Source organism: Microtus pennsylvanicus, chromosome 5 (genome assembly GCF_037038515.1).
Source record: "Microtus pennsylvanicus isolate mMicPen1 chromosome 5, mMicPen1.hap1, whole genome shotgun sequence".
NCBI classification, from domain to species: Eukaryota; Metazoa; Chordata; class Mammalia; order Rodentia; family Cricetidae; genus Microtus; species Microtus pennsylvanicus.
Genome location: NC_134583.1, coordinates 89,551,990 through 89,571,581, shown reverse-complemented (window position 1 = coordinate 89,571,581; position 19,592 = coordinate 89,551,990). Strand labels below are relative to the sequence as shown.

Genomic DNA, 19,592 nt, shown 5'->3' with positions numbered 1-19,592 from the left:
GTGCTGGGGAGCCGACCAGGCTGCAGGGATGGAGGCAGCGGGAGGCAGGCTGGCAGAGCAGGAGCGAGCTGCTCTTCACAACACAATCGCCGTCTGTTGTTATAGCAACTCAGCCCCCAAATCGTGAAACGGATATTACAGCCTCAAGAGGGGGAAGGGCAGGAGGGGGCTGAGGACAGAAGGAGAGGCAACGTAGGGGACTCAATGAGGGACAGGACTAAAGCTGGCCCTGGTAACAGGGCAGGAGAATGAGGTGGCCCAGAATAAGGACTAGGAGACCAGGGGAAGTGGAGTCAAAAGGTAGAGATGGCAGGAAGCGGGGGCTCTGGGACAGTGTATTCTCCAAGGAACCTGAGACCATGGCCAGCTCTGCAGAACGGGGTGACGTGCAGGTAAGGAGTTGGGGTGTTCCTTCTCTGCCCTTGGAACAATTCAAAGGCTACCATAGGGAATGCTGCATTCTGGAGAGGTAATTCCCATCCTTAGCATTGCTCTCTGATACCTCCTGACCAGAGGGGCAGCCTGATCAGACTCTAGATCCTCTGGGTGACCCCCACAGACCACCCTCCTCTCCCAAAGTAGCCTTAGAAATGGCCTTGGCCTCACTCAGTGGTGACACCCACCCACCCCCAAGTTCTCAGGAGGGAAGAGCAAGCTGGGTTAGGAGAGGCCTCCGGAGCTAGGCAGGATCAATATGCATTTCCTCTGGAAGTCGCTGTCCTTCCGGCAAGCAGCAGCACCAGGCCAAGAGGCTGCCTGACCGTGGAGCTCAGCCCCCACCCTGAGGCACACCAGCCCAAGCCTCTGCCTGTCCCCACCCTTCCTAGCTCTCAGCTCTTCCTCCACAGCCCTGGGCAGCCCTCTTCAGCCTGCCGAGAGCGCTCCGTCACTGGAGTCTTCATCCAGGGCCTAAAAGGTTACCTGGAAGGCAGGGGAGTTTGACTTATAGGCTGAAAACTCTAGCTGCACCAGGTCCAGCAATGGTAGGGTGCAAAGACTCACAGGTGTCAAAGCTCAGAGTCCCCAAAATTCAGGACCCCTCCCATTCTAGATCCTTCCCAAGAGTTTTGTGTTCAGAGGTTTTTCTGTTTCTAAGGCCACATTGCCCCCAGGTTCCAGGTGCACAGCCTACAGAATTCTGGACCCCAACAGTGTAGTACCCTAGAAGGACAGCGTCTGAGGATGGTAGGCTGAGTGTCCAGATTAATTATTCGGGCCTTTTTATTCCATCTGGAAAATACAAATATTCACAAGATCCTGTACAACCTTAGGGACGCCAGCCCTGGCCCTGACCTCAATGCATGCCACCCTCGACCCCCACCCTCAGCCCAGCCTCCTGCCCCAGAACTCCAGGCTCCCTGCTCCGCTCCGAGTCATTTCTCCAAAGCAGGAATGAGTCCTTGACAGTTGCAGCTGGGAAGAGAAAAAACAGAAGTTGTAAGGAAGGCGACCCCCTTGTCAAAGTATGAGCCCACCTGCCCAGGCCAGTGAGATAAGTATCCTTTCCAAGCCCCTCCCCATAAGCTACCCCAGCCCTCTGGGGGGGGACTCTGGGAGCAGCCTGCAAAGGGAGGGGGGACCCACCATCTTATAAGTGGATGTCAAACACTCCGTCCTCCACTGCCTGCACCTCCTCTTCTCGGATCTCTGTGGAGAGGGACAGGAGAGTTGTCTGCAAACCCACCCCTGGTCCCTGTGACCTCAGCAGCCATCTCTGATCAGAGGAGGCTCTCATCCCTCCCCCATCCTGGAAGCAGACCCATCCTCCAAAAATCAATCTTCGGAACGACCAAACGACCCCATTTTTGAGGCTTATTCTACGTTTCTTTCTGCCGCAGCTCTTCCCACAGCCACATCGCTGTGCAGTTAGCTTAAATGTCGATTTTGTGAGTGTTGCACAGTTTAGAGTCCAGCGCATCTGAAGGCCGACTGCAAACAGTTTTCTCTGTGCTATTTTTGAGGACTTACGGCAACCCAGATGATTGTGGTCAAATTGGCCTAGACCTCGGTTTAGCTCATTGTTCAGACTCTTCTAGGGGAAAATGATCATTTGCCAAATAGTCGTTCAGCAACAGAGACCCCAGGAGTACCACCCAGAGGTTATGGGAGAAGGGACTTTTATAGTGGCAGGCAAAAAAGAGAAATGCAAATAGTTCATAGAACTCCAATCCCCCTAACAAGCATGCAACTGGAATCTTGACGCTTCTTTAAAATTGGGGTGCACACCCTTAATCTCAGTACTTGGAAAGCAGAGCTGGCCATAGCTATATAGCAAGACTGTCTCAAAAATAAATTAATTAAATTAAATTAGGGCCTCTCTCCATGTCACCCTCAGAAAGTCGGGAGCTCTTCGGGCACTCTCTGGCCCTCTGACCTATCCAACCCTTCTTTATTGTCCCACCAAAATAAAAGAATCACGAAGTCTGAACCAGCCAGCATCCAGGATAAGTTTATATGTCATTGACTCCCTGTGGGCCCTCTTACCTGGTGGCCGGGAGCTGCGCCTGCCTGGGCGAGGCAGGGAGAAGCTGAAGGCCCGATGGTGGGTATGTGTGGGTGAGGGAGAAGGCGCGGAGCCCTCCAGGCTCACACTCTGGGCCCTGCGGCGACACTCCACTGACAGGCGGTCTCTGCACTGTTTGTGGCAGTTCACACCACAAGCTGAGGGAGGGGAAAGGGGGGAGCCCAACAAAGGCCCTGGGTCAGAAAATTCTCCATGCCATCCTTCAGACCTGTACTTCTCCCAGAGTTCTTTGCTCCTGGAAATCACCCCATCAAACTACAAGTCTTCTCCCAAGTTGCTCGCTTTATGTTAATTTAATATCGGACTATGACCTCTCCAAAGTCCTCTTGCTAGGCAGCTTGCCCCACCACAGCCTTTTAAAAGACAAGCCCCTCCTGTTAGTCAGAGTGCCTCTCTAGTTACAATGTTCTTTGCTTGCTGGAAATTGCCGCCATTAAAACAAAAATTTCTAGCCCAACACGAACTCTTCCCCAAACCTCGGTCCAGCAGCAAAGCCATTTGTTCCTCTTTATCTTACCTCTGCATTTGAGGCCCTGCTTGTAGATGCCCAGTATCTGCAATACAGGAGGAAACCATGTTGGAGGGGGTTAAGGTTTTCTAGGTCCAGAGAACAGGGCTTGGGGTCTAGGAACCAAGGTGTTTTGCGGGTTGGCTAGCAGCGCTTGGGTGGAGGCGGGACCAGTAGAAGGGCGGGGCGTGGGCCACAAGCTAGGGCTGGAGGGGTGGACGGATAGCGCCGCAAATGTGGGCAGTGGGCGCTCACCAGAGCTTTGCAGTGGCGACAAGCAACCGGGCGTAGCGAGTTACTCTCCTGGAAGTTGTGTACGAAGCCCATGCGGCCGCCCAGCACCGAGCTGGAGCGCAGGAAGTAGGAGATCATCTCCTCCCGGCTGATGCAGCCATCCCTAGTGGGCGTGGGGACACCTCAGCTTGGATCCTCCCCTGGGGCCAGAGCGGGCATCCCCAACCCCACGGGCGGAGAAAAGGGTCCAGAAAGGTCCGTGCAGGTAACAAGAGGATACTTATCATCTACCAATAACTAGTGTGGGCTTGGCCAAGTCATTTCCTAGAGTTTTTCCTCCTCAGGACAATGGGGAACTCGCAGTTGGGTGTCAGCTAAAAAGGCTGGGCGTCTCTTGTTCCCGCAGTGTGCTCGGCGCCACACCGCTACACCTGCAGGGCGCCTGAGGACTGGGGTCTCTGAAGAGAACGGGGTAGCTGCACCTGTGATCTGGGGTTTCCACCAAACCTCGGCTTCCCAAGGGTCCCTTTTCATCCAGGAATGGATTTTAGGCGCCAGTGTGTTCTAGACATAGATCTCAGTTCAGATCCCAGCTCTAGCTGAGCACGGTGGTTCACGCCTTTGATGCGAGTTCAAGGCCAGCCAAGTCTACTTAGTGAGTTCCAGGACAGCTAGGGCTACGTAAAGAAACTCCGTCTCAAACTGCCCTCCCAATAAAAACAAACCTCAGCTCTACTTCTCAGCCCTGTGACTTGGGGCTGACCAATCTGACTGTGATTGAGTTTCCTTATCTCCAGATGGGCAAAGTTCTACTTCTTATGTCCCAAGTCTTGAGAGTCCAAGAACATGCATACAAATGCCCACGTGGCTAGGTGGGTCCTCAGTCACTTCTCTTTTTTTTTTTCTATTTTTTACATTTTAATTTGTATACCCCTCTTCCCTGCTTTTTGTTTGTTTTCAGAGACAAGTTCTCAGTATGTAGCCCTAGCTGGCCTGGAACTCACTCTGTAGACCAGGCTGGGTGGGAACTCACAGAGATCTGCCTGGCCTGTCTCCCAAGTGCTGGGATTAAGAAAGAGAGCCATCGTAGTTTGCTACTTTTTTTGAGACACAGTCTCTTGTAGCTGAGGCTGACCTCAAGTGGCTATTATATATGAGTCTGGCCTTGAACTCCTCACCCTCCAGCCTCAGTCTCTCAGAAGCTGGAATCACAGGCATGCGCCACCACATCCCACTCCCTGCTCACTTCTTGGTGGCTGTCACTTCCACAGTGAGCCCTTATTTGAAACTTGATATTCTATGCTATGATGTTACAGAGCCTCCATCTCAATGGGACAACTAGTGATTTATTAAAAAAAAAAAAATTCGAGCCGGACGGTGGTGGCGCACGCCTTTAATCCCAGCACTCGGGAGGTAGAAGCAGGCGGATCTCTGTGAGTTCGAGACCAGCCTGGTCTACAAGAGCTAGTTCCAGGACAGGCTCCGAAACCACAGAGAAACCCTGTCTCGAAAAACCACAAAAAAAAAAAATTCGAGGGGCTGGAGAGATGACTCAGTGGTTAAGAACCCTGGCTGCTCTTCCAAAAAGACCCAGGTTCAATCCCCAGCAAACACATGGCAGCTCACAACTGTCTGTTACTTCAGTTCTAAGGGATCTGATACCTTCACACCAATGCACATAAAATAAAGTTAAATAAAACAATTTTTTAAAAAATTGAAATATAGACTTTAGCCGGGCAGTGGTGGCACAGCCCTTTAATCCCAGCACTCAGGCGGCAGATCTCTGTAAATTTGGGGCCAGCCTGGTCTACAGAACAAGTTCCAGGACAGTCAGGGCTACACAGAGAAACTCTGTCTTGAAAAATGATAGATAGATAGATAGATAGATAGATGACAGACAGACAGACTTTATATGACATATTAAGCTGCATGAAAACCATATTCTCCTGGAATGAGACACACAGATGAATATGTAAAATCATGAAAGTAAGAGTTGAGAATTGCTTTGTGACCTTGAGCAGAGGGCCTTTCTACATATCATACAAATCCAAAAAGCCAAAAAAAACGCTGACATATCAAACACGCGAAGCTTTAAAAAAAAATTTATATGGAAAAAAACAACATCAGTGACAGACCGGAGAAATTATTTGCAAATATACTCAACATCAAGGGGTTAATATCCATTAGTACAGATTCTAAAAATCAATGAGAAGACTCACAAACCCAGCAGGATGACAAACAAAGAATATGAACAATTAACAGAAGAAATATAAGTGGCCAATAAACATATGAATAGATAGTCCCCAGACAGGTTGGAGAAATGCAAATTAACAAAGACACCATTTTCCAACTCAACTGGCAAAACCCTAGGGCTTATTATAGCCTCTTGGCTCTTGGCAAGGAGGCTGGGACACAGGCACCTGGGCACGGCTGAAGGGGTGCAACAGGATGCAACCTTGTCTGAGGTCAGTTGGCAGTCTCTCTCTCCTAACTTAGAATGTACATTTCTTTGGATCCACTGATTCCACTTCTAGGAATGAAGGAGTAGATACAAATACTTTCCCAGAAGCACGACAGATAACTAATCACAGAGCAGCTCTGGACCATCTCCCTGTACATCGGTGGGAGGAGGCACAGGTGAAGGGATGGCCAGCCACACAGTGCATCCTCTAAAGGATGACGCAGTGTGGACACCAGAGCCCAGCGGCAGATGCTTGCCTGGAATGTGTAAGCCCTAGGTTCAATACCGAGAACCCCAAAATAGCTAGCTAGATAAATAATAAATAAAGTATGCACCCCTACATAAATCCACGTGGGAAGATGTGTGTGATACAGCAGAGGGCAAACACACAAACAGGCCAGGGGTGTGGCTCAGGGATGAAGTGCTTGCCTGGCACACATAAGGCCCTGGGTTCAAACTCAGCACAGAAAAAACTAAATTGTGGGCCAAGGTGAGTCATCCCTGAAAACCCAGCACTCCGGAGGTTAAGACTGTAAGGCCAGCTTGGGCTACGTAGTAAGTTCCCAGCTAGATTAAGTTAGAGTGAGACTTTGTCTCCAAAAAAGAAAGTAAACAAATAAAATAATAACAAAAGTAATCAAAGTCTTTTAAAATGCACAGATGATTTTATAGAGATAGAAATCTCCATGTTCCAGACAGAGAGAGCTTCAGAAGCCATGGTGCCCTACACACCTGGGGCAGATCTCCCACCAGGGGCCTTCTGGGGAGCCCAAGGCAGGAGAATCAGGACTTCACCACCACACCTGGCTATAGTTAAGTTATCTGGGGCTGCCCTGGTACACAGAGCAACCTTGACTTAAACAAGTTTAGAAGAAGAAGAAGGAGAAGAAGAAGAGGAGGAGGAGGAGGAGGAGGAGGAGGAGGAGGAGGAGGAGGAGGAGGAGGAGGAGGAGGAGAAGGAAGAGGAAGAGGAGGAAGGAGCTAGGACTGGTCTCCTCTGAGTCTAAGGGAGCTAGAGATGAGACCCAGGACCCTGTGCACGCTAAGCCCAGGAGCTGCCACTGGCCTACACAGCCCAGGTAGCCTCCTTCTTTAGGAGCCCAATAGTGAGGTTTGGTGGCCAATCAGATGTCTGAATTTATATAAGGTTGAGTCTTAGGGCTGAGACTCCTTGAAGCTATGGCCTCCAGGATTAAGAGCCCAGAAAGAAAAACAAAAGCAAACCCACCCACCAGCCCAGGGAGAAAATATGGAACTGGGAGCTTCTACTGCAGTCTGGCCACCAGTGGGAACAGATCCACACATGAATCTAGTTTGTCTATGAAACACATGGCATACCAAAATCATTTTACATGGGTGCCAAAAAGGCCGAAAGCAGCCAGGCATGGTGGCACACATTTGTGACCCCAGCACTAGAGAAAATAAGGAAGGATCACTTTGAGTTTGGGGCTAGCCTGAGCTAGATAATGAGTTAAAGCTAGCCTGGGCTACATAATGAGGAAAAGAAGTTTAGCTTTAGCTGGTTTTTTTTTTTTGAGACAATGTTTCTCTGTGTAGAACAGACTGTCCTCAGACTCACAGAAACCCTCCTGCCTCTGACCTTGCTTTTTTTTTTTCTTTAAACATTTTGTTCATTGGGAATTTATTTTACTACCTGGATTTTGCTTTTACCATCAATTTTTGTAATGTGGGAACAATAATGATAAACTTTTGTTTCAGGGGGCTGGAGAGATGGCTCAGTGGTTAAGAGCGCTGCCTACTCTTCCAAAAGTCCTGAGTTCAATTCCCAGCAACCACATGGTGGCTCGCAACCATCTATAATGGGGTCTGGTGCCCTCTTCTGGCCTGCAGGCATACACACAGACAGAATATTGTATACATAATAAATAAATAAATAAATATTTTAAAAAAAAAACTTTTTTTTTTCAGACAGAGAGCCTCATGTAGCCCAGGCTAGCTTCAAAATTGCTATGTAATTGAAGATGATTTTGAGCTTTTGACTGCCCTGCTTCCACCTCCCAAATGCTGGGATTTCAGGAGAGTGTCTCTACACCCCATTATACTAAAGATAAAACCCAGGGCTTCTTGCATGCTAGGCAGACACTCTACCAACTGAGACACATTCCCAGCCCCCAAACCACATATTTTTAAAATACAGGTCACATTTAAAAATAAATCAACCTGGGATGGACTGTACGTTTTGACTGGGTTTTTGTCATCTCAGCAAAAATGGGGCATAAACATGGTTCGGAGGGCACATTTAACCTGCTTCAGAGAACCAGATGTTTTTCCAAATTGTCAGCATATGAATTGTGGATAAGCAAGTGGGTGCTGCTAATTACGGCCTTTCTTACTGTTCATTAAAGCCAGCTACCCAGGGGCTCAACTTCCCCACACTCTTGGCAGCTGTGAGCTCCACAAATGAAATAGTGTTCTCTTTGCAAGGCTCAGGTGGGGCTCCCCATCTGTCCAAACTAGTAAGGTAACACTATCCCTCTATGGCTGGCAGCTTCCTCCCACCCCAAAACATCACAGCCACAGCTTCCCAGGCAAGGCCTTGCTCTCTGCACACCCAAGGGGAAGTGGGTTGATCCCTTCCCTCTTCCCCGCCCCCCCCAGGCTCTAATCCTCCTCACTGGTTCTGGTCCAGGTCCCCAAAGGCGCTGAGATAAGGGAAGTTGCCCCGGATGATCTGGAACTCCTCCTGGGAGATGTGACCATCCCCGTCGACGTCAAAGTTCCGGAACACAGACTGCAGAGGAGCACACAAGGCCAGGAGAAGGGCGAATTAAAAGGAGCATCTGAGCCCATGTCCCTTTTCAGCCCTGCCTCACCAGCCCATAATGAAGCTAGTGTGCTGTGCCTCCTGGGGACGACCAGAGCACTGGCCAGCAGATGTGGCACCTGCGGTGGCTCCCAGGCAAGGCACTGGAGAAACATTGCTTCACAGACCCCTGCTCCCAGCAGGATCCCTTGGCCTCCAGGCCGCTCACCTCCACCATCTTCTCAATGTGCTCTGCCACCAAGGCCTGGTCCAGCTTAGGCTTGGCAACTGAGGTCCACTCTTCTAGCACAGGAGGTCGGGGAGGCGGGGTGCAGCTGGTCGGGCTGGTTGGCTGTGGGAACGGTTAGGTCTGAGCCAGGGCCAGAGTGGGAATGAACCTAAGGCTCCAATAAATAGAAAGAAAGAGCCTTCCCAAAGTCAGCCCCACCCCCACCCCCAGGACTCCCTGTCAAGCAAGTAGGTGGGCGCATAGGATGGGGAATGTTCTTTCTGTCCTTGCACCCTGGAATCCTCAAGTGCAAAGTGAGGGGTGAGGGGCTCCCTTACCGATGACTTGGAACGTGGCTCACGCTGCAGGGAGAGCTGGTACAGCTCATCCTCCGTCTGATACTGATCCAGGGACACCTGAGACACAGAGAACTTGTCATAGCCTCAGGTCCCTGCTCCCCTCTTACACAGAAGCTGCAAATCTAGGACCCCAGGACTGCCAGTCTGCCCTGTTGTGAAAGCTAAACTCAGCTAAACTCAGGACAAAGGCCAGCTTAGAAAATACCCCAACCACCTCCATGTCAGCCGGCCCACAGAGCAAGCCTTAAAAACAATGCACTGCCAACATATCTGCCAAGATTGGAGTCAGAACTTTTGCCCATAGGGAGGCATGGTCCCTGTGATCCAAGCACTTTGGAGGCTCAGACAAAGAGACTACCATGAGTTCAAAGTTAGCCAAAGCTCCCTAGTAAGTAAGTTCTTGTCAGCCTGGGCTACAGGGTGAGATTCTGTCTCCAAAACCTAAATTAATAAATACTAAAAGAACTTCACTCAGGAGCCAGGACCATGTTAGAAATCACCCATGTCACCCAACAAATCCACAAATTAGTCCTAGCCTTTGAATATAACCCACTGCCAAGAGCTCAGCTCAGGACCAGGGACCCAGGCCCAGCCTCAGACCCAGCCCAAGGTCCACATAGCAGCCTTGCGATCAGACCACAGGCCTGTGTCTCAGCTCAACCCTGGAACCACATCAGAGTTGAGTGCAAACCTCAGAGCCCAGGCTAAACCTCAGTTCCTTCTGAACTCAGCAAGCCCACAACCATAGCAAATGCAAACACAGGGCATTGTGCCCAGTCCCTCACCGTGAGTAGACTCAGCAAGTCAGGGTTGGCTTGCACAGGTGGTCGCAGGCTGGTCACCATGGCCAGCTCCTCCAGAATGCTAAAAAGTTGCCTCATCTTGGCTCCATTGAGCCTGGTCCTGCCCGGGTCCAGCCAGTCAGGCAGCGCCAGCTGCAAGGCCACCAGATCCTTGAGGTGCACACCCAGGATAGGGAAGCGGAAGCCCACGCAGGCCGCCAGCCTACGCCGGTAGTTGCTGTAGTTGCCGGTGGCTGTCACTAATTCCGTCAGGCCTTCCCAGAGCTGGGGGGGAAGATCAGAGCGTCACTCACACACGCCACTTAATCGTCCTCCTACCTTAGCCCTAGAACTGTGGGAATGGAGGAGAACGAGGTCAAGGTAGGCAGAAAGGTCACATCCTCCCTTACCCAGTACTGCTCTCCCAAACTTCGGGGGTCAGAGCTCTCAAGTTAGGAGTCCAAGGAAACAATTACGACCTTACACGCACACCAGGGCTGAGCACAGGTTATCAACATATAAGCACAGATCTATTGACCAATAAGGATGTTATTACACAGTGTGTCTGGTGATGGTAAATAATGGAAAAACCTTAAACTGAGTATGGTCACATAAGCCCAGAATCGGCAGGAGGATCACTGTGGGCTTGAATTTGTGTATTCAAAACCAGCCCCATGTACACAGTGAGTTCCAATCTAACCAGTATTATACAAAACCTTGTCTCAAAAAATGGTTGAGGTCAGTGGGGCGGTGGTAGAGCATGACTTTAATCCCAGCACTTGGGAAGCAGAGGAAGCAGGATCTCTGTGAGTTTGAGGCCAGTCTGGTCTACAGAGTGAGTTCCAAGACAGTCAAGGCTACACAGAGAAACCTTGTCTTGAAAAACCAAAAAAGGTGGTTAGGGCACTGAGTTCGAGGTCACCCTGGTCTACAGAGCTAGTTCCAGGACAGCCAGGGCTTCACAGAGAAATCTTGCTTCTAGAAAAAAAGCAGTGGTAGGGTCCCCACACACACAAGAAAAAAGCTTGAGAAAGGGGTGCAGTTCTGTTGGTATAGTGCTTGTCCATTATACATAAGGCCCTGGATTTGATTCCTAGAACCCCATAAACCAGGTGTGGGGGTATTTGAGAGGCAGAGGCAAGAGGTCAGGAGTGCAAGGTCATCCTTGCCACACCTCAAATTCAAGGACAGCCTAGAAAATGAGACCCAATCTAAAAAACAAACCCCACGGAAGTACGCGCAGAAGACAGACAGAGGCAGGCAGATCTTGCGGGTTCAAGGCCAGTCTGGTTTAGGGATTTCTAGGACAACAAGGACTATACAGTGAAGCCTTGAATCAAAAAAAGAGAGAAAGAGAGAGGGGGGGATAAAAAGAAGAGACAGAAGAAAAGAGAGAAAAGAGGCTGGCAAGATGGCTGAGTGGGTAAAGGCTTGGCACCGAGGACCTGGGTTTAGTCTCCAAGACCTGTGTGGTAAAGGGAGAAAACAGACTGCTGCCACTTGCCCTATGAGCTCCAATTAAGAGCTGTGGCGTGGACACATGTACACACCCACGTATGAGCACACATGCACTGAATGAATTCATCTATAAAAAGAAAACCCTCAACCATACAGCCAATACTAAATTAGGACAGGCTTACAATGACAGGGGACAACGAAAATGAGCAATCGCCCCACACAACAGCATGGAAAGCCTCTCCCATCCAGGTGGAATAAAAGGGTGCAACAAAATGGGATGCACACACACTAAAGCTAGGAAGCAAAGGAAAGCCCTCATCACGGACCTCATCACGGAGGCCCCGTCCCTGACCCGATACTTGGGCAGGGGTCACTGTATCATCCTTTAAGGGGAAGCAATGTTTTCTGGGCTCTTGTTTGTTTAGACTTGGTGCTCGGTCAGAGTCCAGGGTCTTCAAGTGCACACTACCCCTCAGCACACTCCAGCCAACAGTCTTCATTTCTTTATTTTTTAAGATTTATTGCCGGGCGGTGGTGGCACACGCCTTTAATCCCAGCACTTGCGAGGCAGAGGCAGTTGGATCTCTGAGTTCAAGGCTACCCTGGTCTACAGAGTAAGTTCCCCAGTATAGCCAGGGACACACAGAGAAACTCTGCCTTGGAAAAAAGATTTATTTTATTCTATGCATGTGGGCTGTTCTGCATCATGTGCATAGCTGGGCCAGCGAGTGGGTGCTAGGTATTGAACCCGGGTCCTCTGTAAAAGCAAGCACTTTTAACCATGATCTATCTCTCCAGACCCCAGTGTTCTACTTTTTAAACTATAGAGTGATTTTTGCTCTTTTGTAATTTCTGTTTTTTCTGAGACAGGGTCTCATGAGGTGGCCACTGGGGAGATGGCCCCTCGGTAAAGCACGAGGACCCAAGTGTGGATCCCTGGCACCCAGATACAAGTCAGGCTATAACCAAAGCCCTCAGTGGTGGAGAAAAACAGACCATTGGAGCTCACTGGCCAGTTGGTCTAGCCAGCTGGTGAGTTCTGGGTCCAGAAAAAGATTCTATCTCAAGAAAAAATGGGGCTGGAGAAGCGGCTCAGAGGTTAAGGGCACTTGCTGAGCTTCCAGAAAGCCAGAGTTCTGTTTCCAGTACCCAGGTCAGGCAGCTCACACCTGCCTACAACTCCAGCTCTAAAGGATCCACCTGGTCTCCATGGGCACATGAACATACATGACATGCACACACACCCATCAATAAAATAAACTAATAAGAATTTTAAAAAGATAAAATGGAGAGAGGAAGCGACTAAATGTCAACCTTTGTTCTCCTGCATGCACTTGTGCACACGCATACGCGATACATACTCATACATACACACATTAAAAAAAGAAATTAGTGGTGGCGCACGCCTTTAATCCCAGCACTCGGGAGGCAGAGGCAGGCGGATCTCTGTGAGTTCGAGACCAGCCTGGTCTACAGAGCTAGTTCCAGGACAGGCTCCAAAGCCACAGAGAAACCCTGTCTCGAAAAACCAAAAAAAAAAAAAAAAAAAAAAAAGAAATTAGCCTTGGGACCAAGCAGACCTGGGGGCCCGCCACTGACGCTTGTACAGCTTAGAGCTCCCATTTCCTCCTCCAAGCCTCAGTTTCCCCCACTGTAGACAACAGTCGTGCCCAGGCTACAACCCTGGAAGCATAGGCCCCTCCTGAACCAGGTACCTTGATGGTCTCAGGGCTGACGTGGCTGTGGGTCTCCTTGAGGCGTGAGATGGAGCTGTGGCTCAGGCCTCCAACAACAGCCATCAGTGTGTTGAAGTTCTGCAGCTGCAGCAGCTTCTGAGAGGCAAATAGGGAGGGGGAGGCACCGGCGTCACTGGAGAGAAGGGGAAGGGTTTGATGACCACAGGGAGGCTGGGCACATGGGAAAAGTGGGCACCTCTGCCACATGCACGAAGTGTGTGATGACCAGCGCCCGCTGCGTGGCTGTGGGCTTGCTGAGGATCATGAGCTGGACCCACTGTGAGACACTGTTGAAGAGGGAGATGAACCGCTCCAGGACGGGATTGTCTACGGTGCAGCCGTGGGTCACAAAGCTGTGATAGTCCTGGAACTGGGGGCAGGTGGACTTGGCCTGAGTGCCCTGCTGACCTCTCCCATGGCTCTCAGCCTGGCTCACCCTCCCACTGTCATTGATGAAACCACCCAACCATGCTCGAGAGCCAGCCTATTCCCAAGTCTTGGCCCTTTCTGGAACTCCCTTCTCAACCCGCGTGGCACCCAACCACAAGCCTTCAGGCCACACCAGGATTTTGCAGAAGGAGCGATACTCCAAGTAGGTGAGATGCTCTGCCAGCTCCATTGGCTCCAAGTGATCAAACAACAGGGACATCTTGCGCTTTTTCTGTTCCACAGGGTTCCGCTGAGTCACCTGCCGCTTCCACTTGTAGGTGGGGCTGGGGGAGCAGGGGTAGTGAGCCCTGTGCCAGAGATGTCCCCTGCCCCCTATGACCCCACATATACTCAAACATGCCACTCAAACTGAGCTGGGACCTAAACAACAGGGGCCACCATCCTAAGCATTACCATCCCCAAATCCCAGCAATTCCTCCACACATCCCCTTAACCATGCACTCAACACACGGATGGACAACGTACTCTGTGCCAGGCGCTGTGCTAGGCGCTGGGGTACAGAGATGAGCAAGACACGGTTCCTGCCCTCGAGGAGCTCACAATCTACCGGGGGAGACAGACACAGAAACATGCCATCACCAAACAGTGGGACACATGTTCCCAGGGCTCTGGGCAGGAGTCTGCACAAAGCATCTCGGGAAAACACAGGAAAGAATGGCAAATTCTGCCCTGGAAGAGTAGCGTCTATGCCCTCACCAGGCAGGAGCGTCACACTCGTGCTGAGTCTGGTGAGAATGGAGGAGACAGGGCAATAAGAGCGAGTACCGTGGAGAGGAAGGATGCAGGACACAGACAATGGCGAGTGGACCCAAAGAGCCGCAGTATGAAGTGTGTGGGATGCAGGGAAGGCCATGGGAGACAGGACAGGAACGTCAGGCTGGCCTGATGCCACGAAGGGCCTTAATAGCTGGAGGTGTGTTGAAGGTGACAGGGAGCCATGGGGGGTTAAAGCAAGAGTGAACATGACCCTCACTCATTCAGTTGAACAGACATTTATTAAGCACGTATGGTGGAGGCTGCTTAGTGCCCCGAGCTTCCCCCCCACGCACACGTTCTCGATGTCGATGAGGCTGCTGTGCCTTCGGTTCCCTTCTTGGTCTAACAGAGCCTTCAGCTCTTTGATCTGCTCAGCCAGCTCTGGGTTCAAGTCAAACTCTGCTGGGAATGCTGAGATCCAGTACCTGGTGGAGGGGCAGGCAGAGTCAAGTCACCTAGGGCAGCCCCCCTTCCTTCACCATCCCCAGGGGGGCAAGAGAAGGAACTATGAGGATTGTATCGACCCCCAAAGAGCGAGGTAAAGAGTCTCAAAGTATGTTCTATTGGAACACCCGCCCACCCACCCCCATCCTCCAGCGCTTTCCTTCTCATCCCCAACTTCACACACCAGCAGAAAATAGCAAGGCCAGCAGCACCTCTGGACAGCGTCCCCCGGCAAACCCCCATGGTCTATCCCCTGGATGCTGTCCACTCCCGCAGCCCACCTGAAGCTTGAGAAAGGCAGTAAGAGGAGGGGCCAGGGCCCAGACTCACCTGACTAGGTGACACGTTTTCACCTGTAGAGAATTAGAGCTGTCTGTCCGGGATTGCTGATAGGTAAGGGAGAGTTAAGGACAACAGCACGGAACCTAAGGCTAGGAACCAAGCAGACAGCGGGACCTGAGTATCCTGGGTGTGGGGCTCTAGGCAAAGCCTGGGTTCCAAGAGGATTCAGGGAGAGGGGATGAACACTGTAGGAGCAGCCACTTGATGGAGGTAGAGGGCTGGACTCCACCATAGGCAGAGAGGAGGACTTAGCCTTAAAGAAGGGTGAGAGGGGGTCCCTGGACAGAGCAGGGGCAGATCCAAGACCTTAGGGGAAAGTGAGGGCAAGGCCTACTCACAAAAGAGACCAAGACCTCAGCTAGGTACAAGGTAAAGCCCTAGGAGACTAGACAGCCTCCACTAAGGCCCTGAGCAAGCTAAGCAGGATGGGCTCGTGAACCGACAACCCACGCCTCAGCCATTCCCGCCAAGGATATAAGTGGAGCAGTTTGGCAGCCAGCTGAGAGGAAGGTATGTACCAGGGGTGCATCATGAGAAACATGCGCACTAGCTGCGGATCTCGCACCTTTCCAGAGTCATCTGCTCCAAAAGTCAAAGAGAAGGTGGCTGACCCTTGGTCGGGAGACTCAGCTGGCTAAGCCTAGTCTGGTGTCAGGTCCCTGGGTCTGCACTCCTGACCCCGCCCACCTACTGCTTTTCCCAGCACGCCAGAGCCTGGAGGTCGAAGTTGAGAAAGAAGTTTGGGTGGGCAAGGGGTACTACAGGATCCAGGAGCTGGAGGAGGGGAGCTTGGAGCAAGCCCATAGTCCGGAGGGGAACCAGCTGGGGCGGAAGGAGCCTTGGTTCCCCGGGGTCAAGAATCCAGAGGTCATTTCCTGAGTGCTGGGGGAAGGGGCACCCCTTCACCAGATAAACCAACCCCCATCTACCGGAAACAGTTCCCAGGCTAGAGATAGAGTTCCTCCGGATCCCCCAGGGAAACAGATAATGCCCCTCCCGGGTCAGAGTTGGGACTCCCCAGCCCCCCAATTCCCTGCCGTATGAATATTTATTTGGGCACCTCTCTGCAAAGAAGAGGGGCTTTCGTTAAGTGGACTGCAGGATGGGAGGGAGCCTGGGTAGGTCCTGGCCAGGGGTCTGCTTCAGGGTGTGCCCCTTCGTGCTGCAGGCAACTCACCAAAGGCTTCGATGCAGCCTCGGAGCAGCTCCTCTACCGTGCAACCCTTGTCCAAGTCCAGAGTGCTCGCCATGGCCGCCGGTGCCGGTGGGCTGGACCCAAGCTACGCTCCCACGAGGCTCGAACCCTACTCTTGTCCTGGAAGAAGCAGAGTGGGAGTTAGCGGAGGCACCGGGGGAGCGTCCGGGCGCAAAGGAACGGGCGGAGCAGGCACGCCCCCTGCTGGGCAGGGGCGGAGTTGTCTACTGCTGCCACTCCCGGGGTTAAACGGTCCTGCCCCGGGATGGTGCAACCCGCTAGTTGGGAAATGGACTAGCCGAGAGGCTTCCGGCCCACCCGCAGAGTCGCGGGAAGGTAGAAGGACTCTACTAGAATAAGGGACGAGCTAGGACCCCAGGGGTCAGATGCTGCCCCAAGCCTCCTAGCGGGCCCTCCTCTCCTAGTGCTTGCACCCCACAGGCACCTGCAGCACCCCACAGGCACCTGCAGCACCCCGCAGCTTGGTTCTGTGCTCCTCCCGCTTCCCCTCCCTTAACAGCCTCCCTTCCCCCGCAGGGTTATTTTGGGAACCCAGTGCCTGAGGGGACCTCGGAGGAATTTCTCCCTAGGATGGGAGGAGGGAGGAGAGAACCCAGGCGTCCTGCCCACATCGCCCCCTCCTAGGCTCCCCGCGAGTGGGAGGCGGGGCCGTAGCATCCCCCAGGGGCCTGCCCTTGGGGAGGAGGACCGGAGTGGAGAAGAACATTCTTGGGGCGGGGGTGAGGGTAGCCCACTGCGGTTGGGAGGTGTCAGTGGGAAGCCAGAGCCTGGGAACCGCGGGCTCCTAAGCCACATGGACGAAGGTCCCAGGGGTGCCGGCTCAGCCCCTCCAGAATTGTCATGTATCTCCCCAGCCTGGGCTCCTGACCTCCCACCCACCCTGCTGCATAGTTAAATTGTGCATGAGAGCACCAAGTAGAGTGCCCAGAAGGGGCCGCTAGCGCCATGGGGGTGCCATGGCCTGCATGACACCATTAAGTAACCCCGGTCACCAGCGAGGACTATTAGCACCCATACAGGGAGGGACAAACACCCATTCTCTAGACAAGTTATCTGCCGGACGCCGTAACTTACATGACCTACATTAAAAGCAAGAGGGCCCATCTCATACACACCAGTCATTGACACTCACTCCTGTCCTGTCACACACAATGGCACCCACACCCCATGTACACCTGCAATGAAAAGCGTCAACCACACATACCCAGGTCCGTTACTCCAGAATCCAAACCGCATGCAGTTCTTCTCCCAGACCTTCTGTTCACTTGAACCAGCCCAGCCTCTGATCCCTAGGCCACAGTAGCTGTGACATCTGCACACGTGCGCACACACGCAAAACTGTGCATCTCCACCCATGCACACTCCCACACACATGCACATACCCCCGTGGTTGCGCACACACCCATTCCGCCGCCCCTCCCCCTTCTACCATGCTCCAGGACACGCAGCCTCAGCGGCTGGTGTTCCTCACACTCTTGGACCATGCCAGAGCTTTGCCCAAAGGAAAGGGGACCTCGCCCTACACACACAAACTCCCCCCACATTAGGCAGTCCTTCCGAGGAGTTCTCGGAGCCATTCCCTCGTGACTCTGTTGCTTCCTAGCCGGGTGACCTTGAGAATCATTTGGCCTCTCTGAACCTCAATTTTCCCATCTGTCAAATGGGGACTTGCAGGGGAGGGCCTGGTAGAGACGTAGCAGGCTAGCACCGGTGTGCCACGGACTTCCCCCTCCCGCCAGTGGCTCTAAGTGCTTTAGCCCCTCAGTAAGCTCTGTCCTACCTAGGACCCGGCCCGCAGATTCTCCACCCACCCGCAGTCCCCGCCGGCCTGCCTCTAGAGGATCCCAAGGGACCGCGCCCTCTGTGTCCCACGCCTCGCCCGCGCGCGCGCGTGCTCGCTCACTCACTCTTGGGACCCGCAGCGCGGAGCCCGCACCCTGCCCGGCCCGCGCCACCTCCGTGCGCTCCCGCCCGCCGGCCTCGCTGCGGCTGCGGCTCCAGCCCGCTCTCCGCGCCACGGCCCAGCGCCCCGCCGCCCCGCCCCCTCCCCGCCCCTGCGCCCCGCGCCGCGCCTTCTCCACTGGGGACTCCCCCTCTCGGCCCGCGTGCGTTGGGCCTTGCAGCAGCTTAACCCCTCCCCTGCCACCCCAGAGCGCGTAGCTGCGGGCGGGGGGCTGCGCCACTGGTGGAGTGGGGGCATCGTGCGGCAGCCCTCCCCCACCACGACACCCCCAGGCTCTGCGCCCCGCCTGGGTGTCGCACGGAGGAAGCCGGGAGGGGCAGGAAGCGGACTGCGGTGGGGAAGGGGCGCCCCGCCCAGCCCCCCGGGCCGGGTTCCTGTTTTCGAGACAAACCGTTCCCACGGGGTTCACCCTGCCCGGGCCCGGGCGTCTTCCTGCGGGCGGCCGAGGCCCAGGCCTGGTGGAGGTCGCGGGCGTGGGGTTGCGGGTCTTTGCGATGGCCTGGGGGAGGGGCTAGGACAATATACGAGGTTTTTTGGTAGAGTGGAGCCTCATGGGGCGAGGACTGAATGAACACGCGGTTTCCTAGGGACCCAGCTCGATGTCCAGAGGTGGGGCGAGGGGCACCCCACTGGGCCAGAGGGAAAGGGGCATCTGCAAACTGGGTAGGTGTTCTGCAGCTTCGGAACTGGAGACCTGGATGCATGGGTCCAGGAGAGGAGAAACTTGGGAGGGGCAGCCACAAGCAGTTGGGGTCCCTCACAAGCTGGCCTAAGGGATAGGTAACAGTTTCCGGCCGTTTAGACTCACTGTGAAACCCGGGGCCCCAAAACCCCTTCCGAGGATTGCCCCTCCCTGCCTTGGGCGAGAGAGGCAGGACCTTTTTTACACTTCAGTCCTCGTAACGTGAGGCTCAGAACGGGCCTTTATAGATCTGTTTCTCCAGAACCGGGAATATGCCACCGCCCCCGCCTGAAAACTGCGAATGCCCTAAGCCCTAACACTCCCCTGATTTTGGATTTATCATAGCCACCTGCTAAGAGACCCTAAAACGCCGCAGTGGGGCGGAGCTAGGGGCGGAGCCAAGAAGGTGCCGAGCTCCTCAGGACCCTCCCTTAACAGCCTGGATGCTCCTTGTCCCAGAGGCTCCAGCCCAAATCCCGACTCCCTGACCCGGTGGGCCCCACCCAGGCAGACGCCCCGCCCCCGACCAACTAAGCTGGCCGCTGACCTAGTATGGACACAGCGCTGGGAAGAGAGGCGGGGAGCGCAACACCGGAAAAGGGACTGTGTCCCAGGCACCGCCTATGGGCTGCCCCTCTCTCCCCTCCAGAAGATGCACCTGCCTCGGTGGGGGGGGGGGGGGGG

At 53.4% G+C, this 19,592-nt stretch overlaps 1 protein-coding gene across 4 annotated transcripts; it reads right to left on the bottom strand.

The window, feature by feature from the left end:
• Positions 1-1,197: 1,197 nt before the first annotated feature.
• Rasgrp2 (RAS guanyl releasing protein 2) lies at positions 1,198-18,283 on the bottom strand. Of its 4 annotated transcripts, none has more exons than XM_075973269.1 (17): positions 18,171-18,283; positions 16,225-16,362; positions 15,524-15,626; positions 15,036-15,098; positions 14,555-14,686; positions 13,618-13,768; positions 13,252-13,425; positions 13,035-13,151; positions 9,865-10,146; positions 9,059-9,136; positions 8,721-8,843; positions 8,364-8,479; positions 3,288-3,429; positions 3,042-3,078; positions 2,485-2,661; positions 1,585-1,647; positions 1,198-1,413 (listed from the first exon to the last, which is right to left on the bottom strand). In XM_075973269.1, exons 2-16 carry the CDS (start codon positions 16,295-16,297, stop codon positions 1,589-1,591), a joined length of 1,827 nt encoding a protein of 608 aa, XP_075829384.1. In that variant the 5' UTR covers positions 16,298-16,362; positions 18,171-18,283; the 3' UTR covers positions 1,198-1,413; positions 1,585-1,588. The 4 variants fall into 4 exon arrangements, with proteins under 4 accessions (XP_075829384.1, XP_075829386.1, XP_075829387.1 ...); XM_075973271.1 differs by lacking the exon at positions 18,171-18,283 and adding an exon at positions 17,468-17,758; XM_075973272.1 differs by lacking the exon at positions 18,171-18,283 and adding an exon at positions 16,708-16,726.
• Positions 18,284-19,592: the final 1,309 nt, after the last annotated feature.